This window comes from Schistocerca piceifrons, chromosome X, assembly GCF_021461385.2.
Source record: "Schistocerca piceifrons isolate TAMUIC-IGC-003096 chromosome X, iqSchPice1.1, whole genome shotgun sequence".
Classification (NCBI taxonomy): Eukaryota; Metazoa; Arthropoda; class Insecta; order Orthoptera; family Acrididae; genus Schistocerca; species Schistocerca piceifrons.
In genome coordinates, this window is record NC_060149.1 from 748,116,151 (window position 1) to 748,142,124 (window position 25,974).

The following is a 25,974-nucleotide window of genomic DNA, read 5'->3' on the forward strand; positions in this document are numbered from 1 at the left end:
AATCAGTGATGAACAGAATTTTAAAGTTACATCTTGCTAATAATGTGATACAATATGAAATAAAAACTCTACAGTATCTAGCACAACAAAAAACTCCAAAATAGTACTAAAATTATATTAACAGCATACAAAACCAAAAACATAGCATAGACAAAGAAATAACATTAAAATGAGAAGAAAAACCACAAATAAACCTACCTATGTTGCAGCACCATACATAGGCCCAATACTGAATAAGATGAACAACATGGTCAAGAAAACAAAAATAAAATTAGCACTTTGTACAAATAACAACTTGAAGGCCAAAATACAGTCACCAAAAAATATATCTCCACTTTTTCAAATCCAAGCATCTACAAACTTTCTTGTGACAATTGCAAATAATTTTATATCAAACAAACAGGTAGGAATTTCAGAATGATATTTAATGAATATATACAAAACTGTGACAGAAAGCAATCCACATTTTACTTACATTATACAGAAAAATACCCAACAGATTTTAAACATAAAAATACCTGAAACATTTTATTGACAGTATAAAAGAAAAAAAGGGTAAATTGTCCTGACAAACAATAGGACATTATGCATGTAAAACCAAAAAAATACAGTCAGTGAAATTAAACATTCTCACCGACTTACCCCAAAACATGATTTTCTTTGTAAAAATACAGCATCCCTGGAACCGTCAAAAAATAAATAAATAAAACTAAAAAATTACTGAAATCGTCAAATAAAAGTATATAGAAATAATGTGATCATAACATAAAAGAAAGACAACTGATACACTCCAAGATGCAATATCGACCATGTTGTACCAGCTAATACATAAGCATTATTTACCATACATATTCATAATACATAACACAGACATAAGAAACAATATTATGCACACTATACTATCTGCACAAGTATGCTTGATAATGGCAAAATGCCTGAACTATTTCATTGTGTAACTTTCTAATCACTATGAGTAAATAATTCAATGTGCGGTAGCAACCTGTGCCAAAAATAAAATATCATAAAGTTGTTTTAACATGCATGGGTGACAATGGGGTTCATAAGTAATCAAATATAAATATTTATTACCACCACCATCACAGTTAAACTTTGGGCCGATGGGATGAGACATGTAAGAGTGTGGCAGCTTATCATACTAAATTTGCCCCTTAGTAATAGACTCTGATGGGCTACTTCTATTCTAATCTCTGTTACATTTTGATCTGGTATTTAATCATGTGCATGACGATACTTAGTAAATTTACTTCCATGATGTACAAAGTTTATGTAAATACAATGATTATGCTGTGGTAATGGAAAATCCTGGAAACATGTCAAGAAATAAGTGGATAATGACAACAACCGACTGTTTGGTGGTGGTGTTGAACAATACACTGACAGAATTGAGTTTTTCTTTGTGCAGTTATCAACTTATTTTGACACTTCCTTTGTGTGGTAAGCAGTTGTCTATATTGTTTTTGAATGTATTGTGGAATATATATTCTGATGAGAAATACTGAGATTAGATTCTCAGTAGTGGGGTATCTGCCACAGCTGAAATAAGTATTTTCATAAGTCAAAGAGTGGGTAAACAGACTGTTAAATAAATGGTGTTCTTACATGATTGGTCAGTCAGCTGTCATTTTTCTTTACAAGGTTAAACTTTTGGTAGTTGTTTTTAAAGATGGCCTCTCAGAACTTTTCTTATTGATCATGTTAAAAATTTCAAAAAGTCATGTTTGGGTTTGAGCTCTCATCTACAATTGCATAAATAGTCTGCAAGCCACTATATGGTGCATGGTGAAGAGTATCTTGCACTACTATTTGTCATTCCCTTTACTGTTCCACTCGCAAATAGACTGTTTGTATGCCTCCATATTACCCCTAATTTCTCTTATGGTCATTGTTCATACACAAAAGTACGTTGCCGTCAGTCTCATTAGCAAATATTGTATTTGAAAAATTCATACATTTCTCTGAGTGAGAAGATCTTAACATATGAAGCTGATTGCTGCATTAGAATGTTTCTTTGCACTCTATCTGGTTACTTCCTAGTATAGGTATAAACTTGCAGAATCATGTGCCCCATTTCATATATTTGCTCAAATTCTTAAGTAATGTCAGTTGCTACGTACAGGAAGTATTGAACAGTAGATTGGCACACAAATTGGTTTACACTAGAAGACAGACCCGCTCTGTACTGTTCACCATGTCATTAATGAGCATATCTGTCACTCAAGGCTCCCTCTGTACTGCAGATTGTTCTGTTGTGTCCATGATTTACCATTCAAATTAAAAGATTAATATTAATCTTACCATGTGCCTGTGATTCACTCTTCTTTTGCTTAATTAACATCTTAAAAACAAAACCACCACCACAAACCACCTCATGCTTACCTTTTCTCACGTCCCTTCTTTCTCCTCACACACCTACCCTGTATTTGTTTTTGAGTAAAATGTTACTGGTTTTCTAGTCTACAGTATCTTAACATTTTCTTTCTAGTTTGATGACCTGTCTCACAAAAGTTCCCTGAGTTCTCTGAGTACAAGTCAGCAAACGGCAGCAACTCCACCTGCTGGATCCCTTGAAAATTTGGCAGGAGGAGAATTTTTGCGAAGAACAAACATGACTGGTACAGCTTCTGTTCCACCTAAGCCACCAAGAAGTGTTTCACAGGATAAGACTGTTGATGAATGGGAACAGAAATTATATGGAAAGCAGGGGAAAGGTAATTCTAAAATAGCTGTAGTACTTATACTTGTAGTTCGGTTTACTTCTTAATCTAAGTAGAGACTTTTTAATTATGTCAAGCAACTACCTGAATAAGCAGTTTCTTATGTCTTATTATTAGTAACATTTGTGATGTTTAGAGAAGTAGAGCCCATAAAATACTGATATTCTGGTGTTACAGCAGGCATGGCTCATAGTTCAATGCTCTGAGGTAGAGCCACCCCTAAATGAAGATACATTTCTCATTAATGGATTACAGAAGTTAAATTTCAGAATGCATATCCAAGGTTGCCACAAGTTCTGGAAATAAGTGAAGATCAGGGACATTTGAAAAGATAAATAAATAAATAAATCTCTTTTTGTCTCAGTAGATGAAATGGTTTGTTTACTGGGATGTCATGAATCGTCACTGGCTGGGTGCAGCTGAGAACATTTGCCACTTCCCTATTCCCTCATTCTTACTGCTTCTACCCTTCCTACCACATCTCTCAGCTTGAAATCAGTGCTGCCACCGCTTTTTGCCACTAGCCTAGTAACTACCAACGAGAGGCAGGGAAGCACGAGGAGTGGTTTGTTTGAATCTGATTCTCAGAGATTGTTGATGCAGTGGCTGGTGATGGCAGTCATGTGTGCATGCGTTGCGTCTGAGTGATTGTGGGAATGTGTGTATATTCTCATTTTCTGACAAAGGCTGTGGCCGAAAATTTAGTTATGAGAGTGTGATTGTCTTTCCTACATGCCCGTCTGCAGCTCAGAAATCATTATTATGGTGAGCTGCTACCCATCCTATTAGTATTGATTCTCAGAGTATTTGCGCAAGTTATCTGTTGCATGGATTGATCACTGGAATCTCACTTCATCACATGTGACAAATGAATAGCTGGCCACACAAATGGATTCCTGTGATGGACCAAAACTGCAGGCCATTTCTGTGGGTGTCTGTAACGGATCGGCTGCCAGTCTGAAGCCCATCATTTCCCTCTAATGCGCAGGCCATGCCTGTCAGATGTAGTCTCACAGATATGCATGCAGGTCAGGTCTGTCTGTGTTTGGCATAATGTTGTGGATTTGTGTGGTTTCTCCATGGACCAAGACCAAGGTGCTCCTCAGCATGCCAGAGGCCATGGGTGATGGATTTGAGGAATTGTGATTGTCTCACCGCAAGTGTATTGTACAGTGTGGCATTTTATAGACATTTTATTAATTGTAGCACATTTTGGCTCTTTGAAAGTAGTTTATATATTAGAAAGTATGAACGATAAGAAGAAGGAAATTGTGACCGCCGCTGGTGGTTTGTACACTATGTATTCATATATTTCTTTAAAGAAAAATCACACAGTACCTGTAAAATAATAGACATAACGCAGTGGATAATAGCCGACAATAATGAACATAGTAGAACTAACATTTTATTGGTGGTAACCTATAGTGTTGCTGTACATAACTCTTCCCTGCCTTATGCACTTCTTTCAAGAGCCCTACTTTTTCTGAGGTTATTTCTGAAATCAGTGAAGCTATTTTAAATCTCTCTTGCAACTCCAAGGAAATGCGTATTTTTGTCACCGGATGTATTTCGTTGTATTGAAATAAAATAACAACAGTGGTCTTATTGAAATATACATACCATATGGCTTGCTTTATCCATCTAAAAGCAGTTCACTACAAAAGATGTTGATGTTAGTACTTAAGATTTTTTACTCACATGAGGGAGAAGTACAGAAGTCATATTTTTTTTGTCAACTTATGTCTTTCCTTACCCTTGAGATCTCAAAATTTGTCAGGGAAAAATGCTGAAACTTGTTTGGAAATTAGAAAAATATTGGAGAATTTCACTTGGGGAAACTTGTGGCAACCCTGATATCAAATATTTGTGCCATGAATTTACAGAATGACAGTCAACATTTTTGGCATCTGATGTCAAATGATGTTTGCGAACAGGCAGTAATTAGTCTTAAGGCTGTTCCTTGAAATTCCACTTAGCTCTATGCAGCAGAGGTTTGGGAGTGTGGCTTTTAGAGTATGGCTCTTATGGGCCTCCTGTTGGCTCAGTCCTTACAGCCTAGCCATCCTGTGTCACAAGCAGAACGTAGATGGTGACATATTGCGTTTCGTCCTAATTATTTTAAGTCTGTATATTGTGGAGTTTATATTATAATGCATATCCTTTGAATATAATGCTAGTTTAAAACACCAGTGCATTAAGGATCTCTCAAAAATGCATCATTATTTGCATGATTTGTTGTTAGAAAATGATGGGAAACATCATATTGGTGGTGAAAGAATGTTGGTATTTCATTGTTTTTGAATTGCAACATGTGTGTTGGGAAGTATGCTATTTCAAAGTAATGCCACATTGAAGGTGTATCAAAAATGCATTGTTTTTGGTATGATATGTTCTAATTAAGTGTCAGTTAACAACATAACTGTGATTAATGCTTTCTAGGGATCATGTAACATAAGATACATAAGTGCAGAAATGTAAAGGAGAGATTGTTCGTATCCTCCTTTCTCCAAAATTTTTGTGCACTTCTGTATTTTCTTAAAGCCGCTGGGACTTGCTTATTAATTTAATAGAAATATGTTGTGTAATATTACAAGAGAATGCTGAAAAGTACTGCTTCTGATTTTTTGTGTGAGAACTCTTAAAGGTTTTTAAATAAAACTAACATTATTAACATTCTGCATCTTTATTCTTCATTTGCAGCCCTTTACCGCTAGATAGCTCCGAAATTGTAGGCTGACATTTTTGTTTTATTTAAAGAATGTTTAAGAGTTTTCACATTTATGTGAAAAAATCTCCCCCCCCCCCATCACCCCCCCCCTCTCTCTCTCTCTCTCTCTCTCTCTCTCTCTCTCTCTCTCTCTCTCTCTCTCTCGCTCTCAGGAGTGAGTTTGTCCCATTGTGTAAACATACATACAAGGGAATATCTACCAACAAATGGGAACATCACTGTTTTGTTGCACAAACTCATAAATGCTGCAGATTGTATACACACAAATCATTAAATCTCTCAAGTTTAGAATTGAAAACACAAAAAATGTTAAGCATGAATCAAAGCTAACATACACAGCATTAAAGATCTCTCCAGAATGCATATTGTAGTACAATTAATTGTGGTATTGTGTCAAGAAATGTGATGTCAGCAGATAAATATGTTACCACTAGGTCTTCCCTTGGTGTTGCCTTTTGGTGTTATTTGGTAGTTGATTATGAAATGGAAAGATGTTGTTGTTGTTGTTGTTGTTGTTGTTGTTCTGGTTGTGATGGTGGTGGTGGTCTTCTTCTTCTTCAATTCAAAGGCAGGTTTGATGCAACTCACCGTGCTACTCTCTCCTGTGCAAGCCTCTTCAACTCTGAATACGAACTCCTTATTGTACTCGTCCCTTGGTCTCGCACTGCAAATTTTATCCCCAACACTTCCCTCCTATACTAAAACAGCTGTCTCAAAATGTGTTATGACACTGATTTCTTTTCTCCTCAATTCTATGCAGTACATCCTCTGTAGTTAATTGATCTGTCCATCTAATCTTCAGAATTCTTCGGTAGCACATTTCAGAAGTTTTTATTCTCTTCTTGTCTGAACTGCTTATTGGCCATGTTTCACTTTTTGTACAAGGCCAACTATAGACAAATGCTTTCAGAAAAGACTTACTAACACTTCAATTTATATTTGATGTTAAAAAATTTCTCTTCTTCTGAAACTATTTTCTTGTCATTGTTATTCTACATTTGTGTCCTCTATACTTCGGTCATCATAAGTTGTTTTACTGCCCAAATATCAAAACAAGTCTACTACTTTTAGTGTCTTATTTCCTAATCTAATTCCTTCAGCATCATCTGGTTTAATTTGACTACATCCCATTACCCTTGTTTGGCTTTTGATAATGTTTATCCTATATCCTCCTTTCAAGAGACTGTATGTTCTGTTCATCCACACTTTTAAGCCCTCTGTTGTCTCTGACAGAATTACAGTGTCACCAGCAAACCCCAAAGTTTTTGTTTCTTCTCCCTAAAGTTTAATTCCCTTTCCAAATTTCTCCTAGCTGTCCTTCACAGCTTGCTTGAATAACACTGGGGATAGGCTACATCCCTGTCTCATTCCCTTCTCAGCCACCACTTTCTCTACAGGCCCTCCAATTTTTAAAACTGCAGTTGAGTTACTGTACAAGTTGTAAATGACCTTTTGCTCCCTGTGTTGATGCCAGTGTTTGCTCATATATGCAGGTCAGATGGTGCCAGGTATTGCTTCCCACAGGTTGATGATGGTTCAGCAGCTCACCAGGTACAATCAGCTAGACATAAAGCAGATGTGGTGGTAGGAAGCACCCAAGTCATCTCATCAGCAAAGGCAAAGATGAGATGGCAACAGCCCTTGGCAGCTAAGTACTTCAGATGGGCCTGGCTGTTGTATTGTAGACTGAAATCAACTTGTTGGACAACAGACGGCGTGTCACAGGTCCCCCTCTGAATTGGTTAGATGCAAACTGAGAACTGGCCTTTGGAAGTCAACAGTGTTTATACTGGTCAGCTTATGCCAATGGTGTTATTGTGTGGCAAGAATGACCAGTTGTGGCCTAGTTTTCTGGACCCGATGGTGCTCTGCAAAGCACCGCAGTGTCAGAACTCTTCTCTTTGGACTTTCAGTTTAGTTATTTCTGCAGCATGTGTGTGCTGAAAGTCAGTTTCGCATACAACTTACACATTGTTACTTCACTGTGTGTGATCAGTAGAATAACAGTACACTCTCTTCTCTCTGAGGTCACTCTGCTGCATCGGTGCTTCGATCATCCAGCTCGGATGATGTGCAGCAGTTAATTTGTTGGTTCGTCCGTTTTACCCATTCTGCATGCAATATTGCCCATTCTTCCTTGTCGGCATTCCAATCTTGATATTACGTACTAGACTGCCTTGGCTTTAATTCTGGCACTGGCTCCAGTGAGGGGAAACCAAAAATGTTTCACATCTGCCCAGAGTATCATTCTGGGGCATAACACTGATACATTTTTGCGACAGTATTCTGACAACCAATGTAGTCTTCCCCTTCAGGTGCTGCAAATAGTGGTATTATTTGTGCTCAGTGCCTTTCATGTATTGTGTCCATATGTACAACAGAGGTTAATTGTCACTGCTCACTATACTCCTTGCTGCAGTTTTTTTCCCCCATGGAAAAATGTCCTTTCAGATGAGATTGCTGGGAAGATCTCAACAAATTAAGTTGGGGATACCATAAATTAGTGAATCTGAGACCTCAGTCCCTCTCTATATGATGTTTGCCATTAATTATTTCAGGAGGCTACTTGCCAACCTTCTATGGGAAATTTTTCAAGAGTTCTTGCCACAATACTGGCCTTGTTTCTCATTTCCTAATTATGTCCCAGGCAATACTCATTAACAGCTGATGTGCCTTGCTGCTTCTGTTAGCTTAAGAGAAGAGTGGATATACCTGTGGCCTGTTGTACATATAGAAAATACACACATTCAAAATTTAAGTAAGGCTTAGGATCTCACCTGCCACACAGTTCATCAGAGTCCTTAAAACAGTGAGCAAGGCTTAATGATATGATAACAGAAAAACGAATCTGGAGGACAATTATAATTAAACTTCCACTACTTCTGAGAGCCCCCATGAAAAACAAATGATGTAGGACAATGAAACTTCGTGGAAACATTTGTAGGAACATGTGGAAGAGAAATAACAAATAAACCACTGAAAGAAATACATTTTAAGTGCCACATGAGAGGCAATTGCATACTATGTTTATGTTCCAGATTACACACATAGCCCAATGTGACAACCACTTGTATCTACAAGAGCCTGAAATGGCACTAGAGGTACTATTTCCCAGTTTACTGCACTTTTCGAAAGGTGGACCGTTTAATGTTCAGCTGTCATGGCACAGCTTGTACACTGCTTGAAGCTCACATATTGCGCCCATCATTCTCAGCCATGGCAACAGTAATTTTTTCAACAATTTTTGGCTGTGGGCCTTTCCCAGAAGGAATTCACAAATTGCCAATTAATTCAAACTTCCGAATAGGTTCTTCAGTCTCGGTGCAGAAAGAGAACTTCTCCATATTCCTTTAATGCATTAATACAAAGAGCAGCTACACTATTCTTGGTGTTTTCATAAAACAGCTTTACAGGTAAAGCCCTGCTCACATTGTCCAGACCTGTGTTGACTGCCTGCAACTGTAATGAACACTGATGTTTGTGTTTCAACCCTATGTCGCTATACCAGTGCCAGTGCATCACAGCAAGTCATGACACTAACACTAACAACAATGAGAATCCTACCGCTGGCTGTCTGAACACCATTCCTCTAAAGTTGTGAACCCACACGGTAAATAGTTTTCTGTCTACCCTGGCTCAAATAGGAAAAATGTAGTTTTAATCATTCTGTATATTAAAGGACTTGCTGGACATTAGAATTGGAACTCTGCTATAAAAAGGTGTGGGACAATGACAGTATCTCAAAGTCTAGTTGGAGGCCAATCAACAAGAACGTGTAAGATGAAAGGCCACCATGTGGTGCAGCCTAAGGTGATGGTTAGGTCACAAAAAAATGCTTTTGTCAAATTGGTTGGAAATCCAAAAACATGCAGTCTGCTTGTTGTGATAGTTTTACAGGAACAAACATTGTGAAGATGATGATAGACATTATTGTTAATGTGATCTCATTTTTATGCAGAGCTTAAATGGATTGTGGACCAAAGTAAACAAACTTTCATCTGTTTTCATCAGACCCATTCTAAATCATGTGGCGACAAGTGGGTCTGAATACTGCTACCCACATGTTGTAACATACAAGTGGCTGTAAAAGATATGGTCCTCCTGTCTTTCACTACATGACTCTGGTAACACAATGTCTGTCAATGTCCCTATTGCTGAACCCTATCATCGTCTTTCTTCTTGAAAAATTACTGTATGTGATTGCTGTGGAGCTCCCTCTGCCATCACCTGGAGCCAAAGTTTTTGAGTGTCATAAAATTAAACAAGACTACTCAGTGTTGGACATAACACACTGTAACACTAATGAAGAGTCTTGTAAGTTATATGTAAACCTGCCACTGTCTTGTCGTAATCTCTCAAATTGTGCAAAAGGAGAAGTTGATGACAGTCCCTGCCCACTTTTCTATGTGGTGGAATCTGCTGGATAGCAATCACAAAAATGAAGTTGGGAAAATTGATGCTTAGAAAGGCAAACAACACACTTTACTGGCAGATGACCATCCAAATAACTGGAATAATATGCAGTAGTTGCTTAATCATGTCACCATATCAATACACTGTATCACTAAGTCATGTGCTGCATCTGATTGTCCTCCTGTAGTCAGATATAGATGGCCAGCATTGGTAATACTCAAGTGAAATCTAATTTCTGAGAATCTTACAGAATTTTGGGTTGTAAGGAATGTAACTAGTGTAATGCCCAGTGTTTTTGGGCTTAATCAAGATTACATTTACTTCCATAAAAGCATCAGAATCATCAGATGGACTGGAGGGTACATAAAAGTTTACTTACTCTTTTTCTTGGGGAATATTCCATAATTTCAGAAATAATGTGACAATTTCAGTAGTGATTTCAACCTACAGTGTTTTGTTATTTAACATCCATTGCTTCCACTTCATCACTAAAGTTGTTCATCAGTCTACCATCCTATAGTTAGAGCTGTCATATCCTCAGGTTTTATTGTTACAAGTTGTTTCAAGCTCAGAATGTACTCGGTTGATGTGAGATTCATAATAATTACAATCATTATCTGTGTGTACTGGAAATTTATGTTCGAAATTATACATATTGTTGTTATATTAATGAAGCTGATGTGCTTTTTTCTGTGAACAGATTCAGTTATTAATAATTCAGATACACTAAAGAGAAGGTCTTGGGATACATCGAAGTCATTTACTATGAGTCAGTGTGAAGATAAAGAATTTGATAACATCACTCATGCAAGCACACCAGCAATTGTCCGCGCAAATACAATAGACACTCCAGTGGCAGCATTACGAAAGGTTAATGAAGATATTCCAAGAAATGTTACTGAAACCATCACACATGATGATAAAGAAAAGGAAAAAACAAAAGAAAAAGAAAAAGATATCTCAAAACTTGCAAGACGCTTTAATAAACATTTTCGTAAAGGTGAGTTTTCTGCACAGATAAAGTGTGTTTCTTACATTTCTTTCCAGTATCTACTAAACTTTGTTTATATGGTGCTGTTTAGTAGTAGCTGCTTTATCTGTCTTATGAATATAGTGCTGCCTTGTGGTGTTCACACAGCTGGGTAAGAAGCCAATGAAGGGAATAGAAGTGTGTGGAAAAATATGTAACAGTTATCTGATCCCATTGATTATAACAGGGTAAGATGTTTGGTGATTCAAGAAGTTATGGCACTGATGACTGGCTGGACTGGTGTAGATGTTTATGCTGTTTGACAAGCAGTACATTGATGGAAAAATTAACTTAGAGCAGGTGAAATGAAAAGACAACAGTTGGTGTTGGTAAAGAGAAATATGAAACATGCATTTGATTTCCAAGTGCATGCTTTTAGTTACAAAGTATTCATTATATAATATTGAGGTACCTATTAACCAAATATTTGGTACTAATTAGCTGAATGGATGCTCCATAACACATTATTCCTGGACAGTAGTTTAGGGAAAAGACATGAAGGAAAAATAGTGGGAAGAAGGAAGGAGAGGGGAAGCCATCTGGTGGAATTTTGCACAGAGCACAATTTAATCATTGCAAAGAATCATGAAAGTAGGTTATATAAGTGGGGAAGACTTGGGACACACCAGAATGTTTCAGATACACAGTGTATAATTGTTAGATAGTTGTTCCAAAACCAGATTTTAAACTGCAAAATGCTTTCAGCAGAAGATGTGGACTCCAACTATAATTTGTTGCTAATGAACTGCAGACTGAAACTGAAGAAATTTTGGAAAGATAGGAAGTTAGACTTGGATAATTTAAAAGAACCAGGGGTTCTTCAGAGTGTCAAAGGGAGTATTGGGCAGCACTTGACTGAAACAGAGGAAAGGAATATGATAGAAAGAAAGTGGGTTACTTTTAAAGATAAAACAACGATGGCAGCAGAAGATCAACTAGGCAGAAAGACAGTGTACAATAGAATCCAAGGATAACACACAAAATATTGATGTAATCGATAAGAGGAGAAATAATAAAAATGCTTCAGATGAAATACTCAAAAGGGAGTGTGGAAATCTAAACAATTAACTTGACAAAGTTCAAAGTGGCAACAGATGAATGACTAGAGAACAAATGCAAGTTTGTAGAAGCATGCATGACTGGAGAGATTGATGCCATCTATAGCTTACCCTCAGGAGAAAAGAGAAGCAGCTGTATGAATGTCTAAAGCTCAGATGGCAAACCAGTCCTAAGCAAAGAAAGGAAAGCAGCGAGGTGGAAAGAACATATAGAAGGGCCATATAAGGGAAAGAAACATGACGTCAGTGTTACGGAACGGGAGGAAGACATGGATAAAAATGAAATTGTAACACTTTAGGTTATTACTCTATGAGCAAGTCAGTTATAATGTTACTTTTTTGACGGGATTTGAAATTTGACGTGTGTTAATGGACAGTAACTGGACAGCATTTCATCACCTGAAAGGCTATGTATTGAAAGGAGGCAACAATTATTCTGGGGGGAATCGAACCTACATTATTACATTTGGAAAGTAAATCTGTGATCATACAAATGAATATGGCCATCAGCCTAATTAGAGAAAGTAATTCCAAGTAAATATACTGCTAACAAAGTAAACTAACTGCTATACACGAATATGAAATCGGTTTGATAACACCAGCACATCATAGTATGTGTTGGCATACAAACTATTCATAAGTGAGACAGATAAATGATTAAAATGTAATGAAATGGATAAGTGTTTAAAGTGTGATGGCAACAAATTGTTTCACACTAACGCACACTGTCTACTTTACAATGTGATTGGTATTGCTCATCCCAATGTGCCAACCAACAGGTGGAACAATTCAGATATAAGGTTGTTCTAACACTTTACTGCTGAAAGACAGTAATTTTGAAAAAGTTACCAAGCTGTTATTTTAACTGACATGAGCACTCTTTGTTTTTTATGGACTCTTAATCTGTTACAGTTTTAATCAGTTAGTGCCAGTTATTTTATCAAGTGCACAAATATTTGCAGAATAATTACTAAACCTTATATAAATTTTTACTGTAGGTTTATTAAGTCACAGATTTGATGTAGGGGAACCTAGAAGCTGTTGTTTTTACTGATTGTGTTTTATGCGAACTCTTCTAATAATACACACAGTCATAAATTCACAAACAAAAACGTTATTGCAAACCTGTAAAGTAAATCAGAAAGGTCTGGGACTTTGAAATGTTGCAGCCTACATTTGTTTTCTGTACTCAACTATTTTACTTTGCAAAATTTAAATTCCGTGCAATGATTTGAATAGTAATTGAAATTTCAGACTTCAGTTTAGTATTTGTTAACAATTATTGTTTTACTGTGCTTTCCCTGAGGTACTTTGATAACAATGTTGAACACTTCATAGAAAAGGTTCATTAATCAATTAACAAAGTTATTCTTCCCCAAAGTTAGCAAAAACTTTTAACAATATTGATTATATAGTTCATCAACTTTGAGAAAAACCTGGAATATCTCAGTAACAGGAAATAGACCCTCTGAAGGTAAATGATTAAGGATAAACAAATATTAATGACATATTTAAAACAGGAAAACTTTTTATTGGTAACTTCGGCATACTTCTGGTCCAAGCATGTAAATACAATGTTAACGCCTACTTTGACTGAATGTGGTGGCATTGGCACTTTTCTGTGGCATCAGAGCAAAGCCATATTGTACAATCATGGCTCTTGATGTAAAATGCTCTTTGAAATATCTTCTTGGTGTCAGAATTTCCTGTTTCAGAGCAAATCAATAAATACCATCATATAACAACAAATAATAATCTGCATCTCAGGCATATTTCTTCCACTTTCAATGCAGTCCCTGCCTCACTAAGCACTCAGGATGTTAGTTCATTGGATGCTGGCCACAGACTATATATTCCACAAAAATACCTTGCACTACTCCGTGCCAAAACCACCTTTCACACTGGGCCTAAGCCTTTTTGTTGTGGAGAGACTTACTCCAGCTTTTATATTTCATTATACTATGAAAGAACATAGTTTTTAAAAATTACAAATTAATTCTGTTTACATAATGCTACAGAATTTCCATATGTTTAAAATCAAAGAACATATATAACATAGATGTTACAGTACCCACGGGGAACATGGAGGTTGCTAAAAATTGTCATAATAAATAACAGGCATAAGTGTTACAAAATGAGAGATATAATACTCTGAGAACAATTTGATGGTGCAGTGCAATGCCTAATTGAAAACAAGACATATGGAGTAGAAGACATTCCTTCAGAATTATTGAGATTTTGGGAGAATCGAGCATGACGAAACTATTCCACCCGGTATGCAGTGTATATGGGAGAGATGGGAGAGGAGAAATATCCTCAGGCTTAAAGAAGAATGCAGTAATTTCAATTCCAAAAACAAGTCCCAACATGTGCATACTAGCAGACAATCAGTTCAGTATCACATGACAGCAAAATATCAACACAAATTATTTACAGATGAATCGGAAGACTTTAAGAAACTGATTCTGGATAAATCACTTTGGGTTCTGAAAAAATAAAAGAACATGCTGAGCATTGCAATTTATTTTAGAAGATAGGTTTTAAAAGGCAAAACTACATTTAATGCAGTTCTAGATTTTGAGAAAGCTTTTGATGAAGGTTACTGGAATACACATTATGAAATTCTGAAGATAGTATGGATAAAATACAAGGAGGAAAAGGCTGTTGACAGAAACCATTCAGTGGCATAAAGAGTCAGAGGGCATTAAAGGAAGTAGTTGAGAGGGGAATGAGACAGTGTTGTAGCCCACTCCTTCCCCCATTTTACTATCTGTACGTTGGGCAGGTAGTAAAGGAAAGCAAAGAGAAATTTGAAAAATGTGGATTTAAGTTCAGGGAGAAGGAATAATAATTTAAAGTTTTGCCAAATATACTGTAATTTTGTCAGGGATACTAAAGAACTTGGAAGATCAGCTGAACAGAACGTCTAGTGTCTACAGTGGTAGCAGAGAAGTTTCGCTATTTGAGTTGCAGAATATCTGATGAAGGTAGAAACAAACAGGTTACAAACTGTATTTGTCTGGAGTGTGACCTTATACATCAGCAAAATGAGAACAATAAACAGTTCATATGGGAAAAGAATGGAAGCTTTTGAAATGTGGTGTGTAAAGGAATGCTGACAATTAGGAAATGGAAGCTTTTTAAATCTGGAGCTACAGAAAAATCTCACAATTAGAAGAGTACATGGGATAACTAAAGAAGAGGTACTGAATCGAACTGTGGAGAAAAAAAAATTGTGACGCAACTTGACTAAAAGAAGAGGTGGGTTGATAGGACACATTCTTAAGTATGAATATAGGTGTGACCACAGGAAGCAGGTTAAAATGGATGTAGATTGCAACAATTGTGCAAAGTGAAGGTACTTGCACAGGATAGACTTGCATGGAGATCTGGGTCGAACTAACTGTTGGAGTGAAGACAGTAAGAACAACTGTTTTCAACTGAAGTGTACTCGTGTGCGATTCTGGCAGGCTTTTAATGGGAGAGGGTAGATTTTTATTTTTGGACAAGTTATGAACGAAAGGTGCCCAGTTGCATGTGGCTGACAAAATAAGACAGTAACTACCCTCAGTGTATTAATATTTGGTTTAGAAGACTACCATCAAACATTCTGAATTCAAAAACCTTGGCTATGATTTGGCTATGTCGTACTTTTGCTTTAAATGTTTTGGAAAAAACCATAATGTTGACACAATATTTTTCTAAGGGGAGACATATCCTCTTTGAGAGTAACAGCAACTGTCAATGAGTTACAACTGATTTTTCATTCACAACTGCTAAATTTTGTAGCTGATAATGACCATTTCCTTCTGCTATAGAGGCCAACTTCATATATATTCAAGAAAAACGTGAAGATTAAAAATATATAAAACAGTCATTGTAGCTTACTTTATTAATAGAGCTATACAGTTGTTAGAAATATTTGCGTAACACTTGAAGGCTGCTCCACAACCTTAGTTGTATGTGAAAAGGGGACTGGAGGTGGTGAGGGGTGTATGTTCACAGTTTCTCATTGTGTATTACTTGTGAGAACACTTTTTACATAAAACTGTCATGTTCTAGCTTATGCTAATTTAATTTCAATTGATGACCCATCTTGTCCTTGATAAGCTGTAGTTGTCCAACATAGTTCAGAGTACTGTGAGTCAGGCAACGTTTTTGGGGGGGATGTAACCTTTTGTGTTAAATGCAGGCCAGTAATATTGATCTCCCAAGCAACTTATTAAAATTCCTGAAGTACTTGCGCCAGTTAATCCAGCCATAATAAGGTAGATGGTGCAGCGTACAAGGGTTGTAAGAAAGGGAGCCAGGCAGAATGGGATATAGTGGTCACAACAGAGAAATCACTGTGAAGCAAGAAGGTAAAGCTAGATCAAAAGAATGGCAGAAGTCAGTGCTTGCATTTTCCCAGTGTAAATAAATATAATAATATGGAGGATGTGACACATAGGCATCAACAGAACTGTTAGAAATATAAAAGTTTAAAAACAAAAACAGTGTGCTGCAGTGAGCCAGAGCTGCAGTCGTGAGGTGGCTCTCTGCATCAAGTCTTTCTCTTACTTTGTTTGACTTCTGTGGTTAGTTCCAACACCAGTAATTTGTGTGGATTCTGTAATGCTCGTTAGCATGTTGTTATAAAACAAATGTTGATAGTGGTGCCTTTAAATTATTTATGTGTACTGCTTGTAAGCCCTCTTCGTATAAACTGCCACTTATCTCATTATAATTACTGATTATAAATTATCGTATTTAACTTCTTTGTATCATAGGTGATCCGAAGAATGAGGAAGCTATACCAGAGGTGAAAACTCCTACTGCAGAAGAGCGAATAATTATAGGTGGTGAAAATGATGATAAAAGAGTCCGTACTTGTGGGAATAAAACACCAGATTCTGTTATCCAAAAATATGAAAATAATACCAAAGAAGTAAGTAATTCTTAATGTATCATTATACTGTGCTGTCAGTAGGGGTCTACAATGAGATTTTCACTCTGCAGCAGAGTGTATGCTGATATGAAACTTCCTGGCAGATTAAAACTGTGTGCCGGACCGAGACTTGAACTCGGGAACTTTGCCTTTCGTGGGCAAGTGCTCTACCATCTGAGCTACCCAAGCGCGACTCATGACCCCTCCTCGTGGCTTCAATTTTGCCAGTACCTTGTGCTTGGGTAGCTCAGATGGTAAAGCACTTGCCCGCAAAAGGCAAAGGTCCCAAGTTTGAGTCTCAGTCCGGCACACAGTTTTAATCTGCCAGAACTGCATTGTCTCTTTGCCCTTTGCACAGATGAGTAGAGTAGCTTCTTTATACTTGACTGCTTCACTCAGAAAAGTCCACAAACTGTTAACCATTTGTTTACGAAGATGTGGAGAAAAAATGTGCAAGATGCAGTATCTGTCTACGTCAACCTAAACTTTTGACTTTTTTTGCTGTGCTTGTGCAAAATAATGTTACTGTTGTTTGTCTTATGCCGTATTTTTTCAGATTCTTTTATTGTATTTCCAGAACTTTGTCTGGTTGTAAAAACTTAAAATTCTGTGCGTAAAACTTGAATTTTAGTGTCTTGTGTTATTTTCCATAAGATGATATTTCTCTGCTTCTTAATAAGACAATTAATTAATTTGTTTCATATTTGAAATGATGTTCTACTTCAGTTTGTCATGAATACTGTTTTTCATGTGTTAATCATTGTTTCAGGAATTGATTTCAATAATATATAACCTTCAGCTCACTGTTGAAGACCAAAACAAGAAAGTGAAAGATCTTGAAGACTATCTGGATAATTTACTGCTGCGAGTAATGGAAACAACTCCTCGTATCCTCCAGAATCCGTATGTGAGTGTCAAAACAGAAATAGACTCTAGGTAGGCAAATAAATCAGTTGACATGATAATTTTTACACCAAAACATATTTTTTGAGCAAGTGTTAAATGGCATGTATAAACATCAATATGTTTTAGTCATTGGCCAGTGGCAAACAGTTTTAATCAGGTTTTATAAGATACAGCTTATTAGGTTTTTATCTAGCCTGCTACTGAAAAGACTGACTCTTATGAAGCAATGTCTGTCCCTTCAGCCTGCTTCATGGGAATCAGTCATCTCAGCAACAATCTTCCATTGAAGTAGTTCATACAAATACTTCAGCTACCTGTAAACTTGTAGTGGAACATTGAATGACAAATTGTTGCTATCCCACTATTGCTGTTCAGGAGAACAGTGATTATCCTGAAAGTTCAAATGAAATCCTTTATATGCTGTTTTAAATTGTGTTGTAGTGATTTTATTTTTGTGTGTGGAAAAGCAGTATTTCCTCATGCTGTAGTACTTTATAGATTATAATTCATGACCATATGTAAACATGAATGTTACATAGGATCTGACAGAAAACTGTTGTTAGGTACTTTTCTGTGAAACAGTAGAAAAGTAGATACCAGCTTTGTTTTTTTGTGCTGTGGTATGCAGTGAGGCTTTTTTATGAGTGCTTTTATGGCTTAAGACTGTGACTATCATTGTGTAAACAAGAAATCTTAAAATGTATTAATTGTATGACCACTTTTGCCAGATTATCTGTTTTTCATGTGTTAGTTTATCTGACATTGCATTTTAGCCTGTGACACTTCATTGTGTCATATTTTTAAATGCTTTGTCTTGACAGAAAAAAATGGGGAGTGGTTAGAGAAATAAATAGAGTAACAATTGAAGATAGGTACAAAGAACAAGTCTCCCTCTTGAAGAAAGGGCATATACTTTTCTTCTTGCCACGACAACTATGTATCTTCATCCCCAGTCACAATAGTGTGCAGCTTCCTGCTAACTTCATGTAGATTCACAGGAAGTTATATTCTCATAACTGAAACCAAAAGTTCATTTATTATAGCGTAACTTGTTAAGTAATTTGGTGGTCAATCTGTTTCTTAGGAGTGACCTAGTTATACCACCACAGATTTCTCTAATTTTTCTATAATATTGGTTGCCCCTGTCCCTGTACCTGCATTGCTATATGCCGTCCAGCAATTGGATTTTTTTCTTTTTTTTAAAGAATGACTTCATTGTAGTACATAATTTATTAGAACCATTTCCATCACTATAACAAAAACTTTATTTTTTAATTTCTTTATTCAGCTCTTATTCAATTTGAACAATATTTTTTTATGTATAGCAGTCTGCTATTTAACTGATTAGTTAACAAAATAAATGTGATATTGTCTATGTAAATGAATTTATCCTATCATAATAATGAATCATGAAGTGAGAGCTTTAATCTTTTTCGGCCATAAAGTTTTCAGAAACCTTGAGCTTCTACTTTTCCCTATTAAAACTGATTCAGTTTAGAGTAAATTAATGAACTATACTACTTAAAAAGGATTTCAGTGAAAACTCTCATCAAATTCTTGGCATATGTTTTATCTACACTTTGCTTTGATGCTATGCCATATAGGTCTTGAACTCCGTTTTAAATTAAATTCGAATTTGTCAGTGAAAACTGTCCATCTGGTAATGCATTTGGCAACCAGAAAAACAAAGCCATGATGTTACAGTAATCTACAGCACCATAAATGGATAAAATGTTGTTCCGTATGTGTATCTACCTTATTTTTTAAAACTATAGGTTGTGCGCTTACCATGTCCACCACTTTGGAACATTTACCTAATGTGGAAAAATTCCTTCTTTTGGGTTACAGGAACATGGTTTCTGTGAGAGAGCAAAGTATTTATTAAGAAACTACTGAGAATCCAGAAATACACTTACGTTAGTGTCAGTTTCTTAAACATGATGATAGCTGCCAGCATCTGGTGAAGAAAATCTTAGCTTCTAGTATTTTAATGATTTAAATCTGTGATTTTAATGTATTGATACAGTGAAAAGTTCTTCCTGTTACTTTATGCTAACATTTTTATTGTTGTTATTTTTGCTATTGTTGTTATTTCTGTTGTTTTGTTATTGTTTTTGTTATTGTTACTGCTATTCTTCCTTTGTTACCATTCTTATATATTTTTTGTGATTCATTCACTATCTCTTCCTGGAAAACATAAGTGTTTATAAATCTTCCAAACTGGCATTATTAATAGATATTTCATGCCTCTTTGTGTATGAGGTTGCATGAAGTGAACATGTGTTAGGAACAGTCATTAATCTGATTTATTTTGTAACAAAAATACCACAGAAAATTATTTTACTGTAATTTGTTATTCAGTTCTTTTCATGAATTTTCCACCGGCATAATTTTCGCGATATATTATTTCCTTTACTTTGTAAATAGAAATGTTTTTCTCAGAGTGAAAAAAAAAAAAATTGGAATTCTTAAGATTTGAGCCTCTTTGTTGTATTACTAGGTGTCTGTTATGTAATGGACCGAAGTTTATGTTGACAATAAATAATCACGTGGAGACTGTTTCCTTTTGCCCAGGAAGGAATGCAAATATTTCTCGGGACACACGTAATAGGTTTGCTCAGTTTTTATTCCAAAAATTATTACATAATAATCTTAAAGTTTGTGTATCTCAGGCTGATTAATTGTCAGCTGCAATTATTAGCAATGTCACTCATAATGGAAGATTTATTGTTTGTTCTATGCTTTTTAAAAGATAAGGGTTGCAAAAATCTGTCCATACTCAATGTGATGTTTGTAGAAAAATTGTCTGTCAGTTTGAGACAGTAACCACAAGCTGTAAATATTTGCTACTTTTTAGTGGTTTATGTAAACCTGTGTTTTAAGATGCTGTGTGAGAAAGCTTTTGAAGGTTTGAATGGTGGTAAGAAATGTTTTTTCAGGCTCATTATGCCCTTCCGTATATAGCTTATATTTTTGCTAGAAAAGTATTAGATTGATAAGCAATGCTCCTGCCAATAAGACTGAACATCAGAACTGGAATTATAATTAAATGAGAGAAAAATGTAACAGTAGTACATAACTATACAGGTCATCTGTATACTTACTTGGTGGTATATCATATGGGCATACACACTATACGGAATAGAATCTTTTACATTAGCCAAGAGTGCAGCACAGCTAACACTGGAAATTATTAATCTCTCTGTGTGTGTGTGTGTGTGTGTGTGTGTGTGTGTGTGTGAGAGAGAGAGAGAGAGAGAGAGAGAGAGAGAGAGAGAGAGCGCATATTTGGTAATGTAGCTTTAATTTCCAAAACAAAGGTGAATTTTAAGACTTTAAATAGACCTCAGTGCCTTTAAGTTTATCAGTAATAGAGCTTCATTTTGTGTCACCATTTTTCGTTATTCACTTCTGGGAAATTTTCTAAATAAATATCTCTCTCTCTCTCTCTCTCTCTCTCTCTCTCTCTCTCTCTCTCTCTCTCATAAAAAATATTACCTACAGGGAGACTATCAACACTGTTTGTCACTTTGATGATGGTATTGGAACTTACATATTAGTATTCCTGGTATGAGAACAAAATTTTAGAACTACTGGCATAAGCCAATAAGTAAGATAGAGGTGAACATAAATCAGAAAATTAAGAATACTGAGGTAAACAATAGTTACAATTCCCACTATAATCTCCCTGTACATTGAGGTGTATGCCTGTTTGTCCAGTAACCTTTTAGACTACCAGAGTAAGAAATATACAGGTATGAACAAATGAAAGTAGCTTAGAGTTAGATCATACTACCGTAGAAGATTCTTGGGGAGTTAAAACTTGAAATTTTGCAGCAGCTTGCTTGACTTATTGGTGGTGGTGTGACACACCAGCATGCCCTGGCGTGGAGTGTTTGACAGTTTCGTTAAATGTCTTTTCAAAGCTTCCTGATGATGTTACATTTACAGTTTCGTCTTGATGCTGGAATCTGGTCAGTAAATGCTGTTATAATCCTGAACACTGCATATAATTTTCTTAACAGATGTATCCTTAGATTTATTCACAACCAGAACAAGATGTGTTTACTACATTGTGGATACTGTCCTATGCTGGTAATGGTGAATCAAGGGCTTATTGCCATCTATTTTAATCATCATAGTGATGGGATACTGTAATACCATTCTTTTGCTTCTGTGTGCTTAGTTCAATGCCCTCAACCAGTCTTGTGTTATAAGGTGTGCAATGCCATATGAATAACTGATGGAGCTGATACATTGTCTGTGCACTTCTGTGTGTTTGGGTTAATTCTTCAGTCTGTTACCTCTGTTAATCTCTACTTGTCATCCAGTGTGATGTTCTTTTTTATAAGTGTGTACCAAAAAACTGCTACACGCATTGTAAACAGTGCTACATGACAGGCAACCCTCACCTCACATAGGAAGCTCCTCTTTATGCATATTCTTTACCAGCAAGAAATGCATTAAAGAATGCTGCTTAAGAATTGTACACTTTCTCAGAGGAACTGTACATTTTTAAACTGCTGTTATGCTTTCGTAAACACTCTTTTTGTGTCAAATATCACTTGGCACTGTTCTAGTTAATATATCCATATCCTGTGGTGCCTAATTCAGACATTCAGCACCCCATATCAATTTGTTTCTTACTTAATGACTTACTCTTGTATTCCAAAAATATATGAACACAGATAGAACATTAGCATTTACTTCACATTGGTAGTTCACGCTTATGGCATTAAAGATGAATCAATATGCATGTATGATACACTTAGTGATTGAAATATGTGTATGGGAAACTACCCAATTCTGGAACCCAATTCTAGGCCGTGTATAGTGTTAGTGTTTTGTTGCCTTTGTTCATTAGTAGACACCTAGGTAACGTTTAATCGACTTCTTAGATCCTGAATGTCTCAAAATGGGGTATGGGATAGTGCCAGTGTGGTACTGTTAGCTTGTATGTGGTTGATGTGACATAAAATAACATGTGTATTGTAAACTCCTTAATGGTTCAGATAATCTCAGAACTGCTTGTAAGATGCAGATTTTAAATCTACTCTCCACGTAGATGGTAGCTTAAGGAGATGCATGTCTTACCTGCAATCCACAGAATTTGTAGAATGATTTTAGATAGTGGATGGCATTCAGCTGGGAGGTGGATGAGATGACTGGCCCGGATGAGATGACTGGCCTCGATGAAAATGTTGAAAGAAAAGAACTGAATTAACGACTTTGGGGGAAGGAGGGGAAGGTCAGGAATCTAAAAAGAAATAGGGCAAAAAATAAATGGAAAGCAGAAGCAAAAACAGAAGAGAAAGAGAGATACATAATGAGTTGATAAGAAAGTAATCATATGGAACAAATAAAAAAAAAAAAAAAAAAAAAAGAATCGATGTTAAATATATGGTGACCAATATTCACAAAATGTCCAACTGTTGGAACTGATAATCCTTTTGCTGAATGCTGAAGGAGACAAAGAGTTGTAGAAAAATGTGGCAGTGTGATATTGTTTTGTTCTAATTTTAATTCATTTTTGGATCTTTTTTTTATCAGTATCTTCATGTCTTGTCACCTGTACTGTTTTGCCTTTGCCATTCTTTCATTCCCACTCCACCCCCGCTCCCCAGATTCTTTCTTAAGTTTCTGACTGAAGACTGTTAGAAACATGGTTTGATAGGGTTTCTGTGGCTGTCTTTTATGCATACAACAAATTTTCTTTATTAGCATGACTTTTTATCAGATGGGGGGTTAACAGAGGAGGGTGAAATAGATAAACCCAAAGTAAATAATTTAGGAATAAAGGAGACAACTCACCAAATATAGCAGAAGTGTTGAGTCGACAACAGGCACACAAAAAAGATGGAAAAATTTGGGTATGACTGCCAATAGAGATTTTTTACAAAGACAAAATGAGGTGAAGTAAAGGTAATAGTGTTAATAAAACAATACAGTACAGATTACAATCAAATGTGTGTCATAACAGTATAGAACCAAAAATAAATCAACTTCAACACACTACATTAGGTTTTCCTTTTATAATAGGCATTTTCACTGTCATGTATGAGTCTCACATCTCTTCTTGAAAATGGAGAGTAATGTTATTAAAAAGCAAAGAAAATAATCTTGTTGTTTAGAAAGTTATTCTGAAAATAAATGACACTGCAGTTAAAGACAAAAATCAGTGCAAAATTTAAAAATATTCGCCTGGCCAATTTTGATTTATTTGAAAGTATGAGTCATTAAACTGGAATGTCAGTTACTACTCAGTGAGTTGTCTCCTTTATCCATGGATCATTCTGCCAGAACTTTCCTTACCATGTTTATAAAACTAAATTAAGTTACCAATTTGTACTGCAGTTCTTTCTTCTTGTAATACTATATGTGGACCAAATGCATACAACAACATTTGGTGACTCAGTTTGCATTTGCGAGACCAATTCACTGATTATTGGTATGGGGTAAACTCTATAGAGAATCTGAATTGTTTTTCAGTTTTGGTTTGGCACATGTCTCATGTTTGAAAAGAGAACTTGAATAGACAGAGGTGACATTTGTATTTTGTACAATTCTTTATTAAAAAAGTATTTTTTTGAGTCATTGTTTAAAATCTGCATTGTGGTTGTGGTTTGAAAGCTTCATATTGCATTTTTGCAGGTTGTTTGTAGGATGAAATTGAAATTTTTGTTGCTTGGATTACTGTTGCCAAACTGTAATTGCAAATACCTCTCTTTGCATCTGTTGATGATTTGTCAGATTTTCTGTACCTAGATACTGGATGTAGGAATTTGTTCATCTTCCAATAAATTGTGAGGCAAATATATATCCATTGTTGTCATCTTATGTTAATTTTGTTGTGAAACAAGCAGTGCAACACCTATAATGTAGTTTTCCCTATTTACCAACTTGCCTACACTGTCTACATATGAGCTAATTTTCAGTCTATAGACTTTTCATTGTTACATATATCATGGAGCAGCATCTTTATTTGTCACACTAAGGCCCTTTGTAGTGTACCTTTTAAAAATCTACCAATCACAGTAAAATATGTTAGATAAAAGTTTTATGTTAGGTGTACAGCTGAAAACAAATCTACATTTCAAATAAACTGCTTATATTGTGTCCTCCCCTGTGCCGCAATGATTTGGCAAAAGATGGCAATCTTGATGATTCAGATCTCAGGTTTGAAACATGAATTTAACTATCAACTATGGAAGTGGATAAGTCTGTGATATAGGATCAGAACCAAAGATATCTAAATATAATTTGTCATAAAATAAAAAGCATGCTAAGAAAGCACTCTAGGCAGCTTTAATATATATTTTACAGTGACATAAATTTAATACAGCCCATTTAAATATCATTGTCTCAAAGTTATCACACCCATTTTCTTCATTTTCTGTCCAGTTATAGCCTCCTCACAACATTTGGTGTCTCTCTTTGCTTGTTTTACAGATTTACTTATGCAGTTTGTTGATACTATGTTCAACTGTAGTTCTCTCATTTTGCATCAGTTATCTATTAAAATATATCTTCATTTTCTTATACACTGTATTTTGACAATGATTTGTATGCTGGACTTGGGGCATATGAAGTTTCTGGCATAAGTGACTCAGTTGTCTTATGTTATTTCCTAATCGAACCTAATTTCATCTCTGTTTTACAGCAAAACACCTTGTTTTTGTCGTTTGCTCAAACAAATATGTATTTTTGTGTGGAACAAGCTGCTGCATTTATATTCATTACAGATGATTGTGATGGAGATCACTTATGTAGGAAATTCAATATCGCCAGCAGCAGCAACACATGGGACATTCCCATCCACATCCTCCTTTTCTTGTATACAGAAATTATTGCAGAATACACTGGCTAATTCATGAATTATCTTCTGTGATATGTAAAAAAGTGTTAAATGAAAAAAAAATATTTTGCTATTGTTAGATCCCTTTTTTCCCCTGACACATTACATAGCATCCTCATCCTTTTAGGACTCATATGATTAACTTTATTGGATGATTCATTTGGCCACAACCTTATTCTTTGGAAATATTAATACCCTTCACAACAATTGTAATTATCTGCAAAACATATGTATGATACAAAGGTCAGGTTATCCAAGAGGATAAATGAGTTGGGATAGTCGGGACTGATGACCTTTGCTGTCTAGTCCTTTCAACCCCACA

At 35.8% G+C, this 25,974-nt stretch overlaps 1 protein-coding gene across 1 annotated transcript in view; it reads left to right on the top strand.

Annotated features, from left to right (window-relative positions):
• Positions 1-19,780, top strand: part of LOC124722925 (rab11 family-interacting protein 1) — a 99,954-nt gene extending 80,174 nt beyond the window's left edge. Inside the window, exons 8-12 of the mRNA XM_047248087.1 lie at positions 2,504-2,729; positions 10,577-10,876; positions 16,734-16,891; positions 17,661-17,798; positions 19,646-19,780. Of these exons, the coding sequence (XP_047104043.1) occupies positions 2,504-2,729; positions 10,577-10,876; positions 16,734-16,891; positions 17,661-17,798; positions 19,646-19,693 (870 nt within the window). The 3' untranslated portion in view covers positions 19,694-19,780. The remainder of the gene's footprint in view (positions 1-2,503; positions 2,730-10,576; positions 10,877-16,733; positions 16,892-17,660; positions 17,799-19,645) is intronic.
• Positions 19,781-25,974: the final 6,194 nt, after the last annotated feature.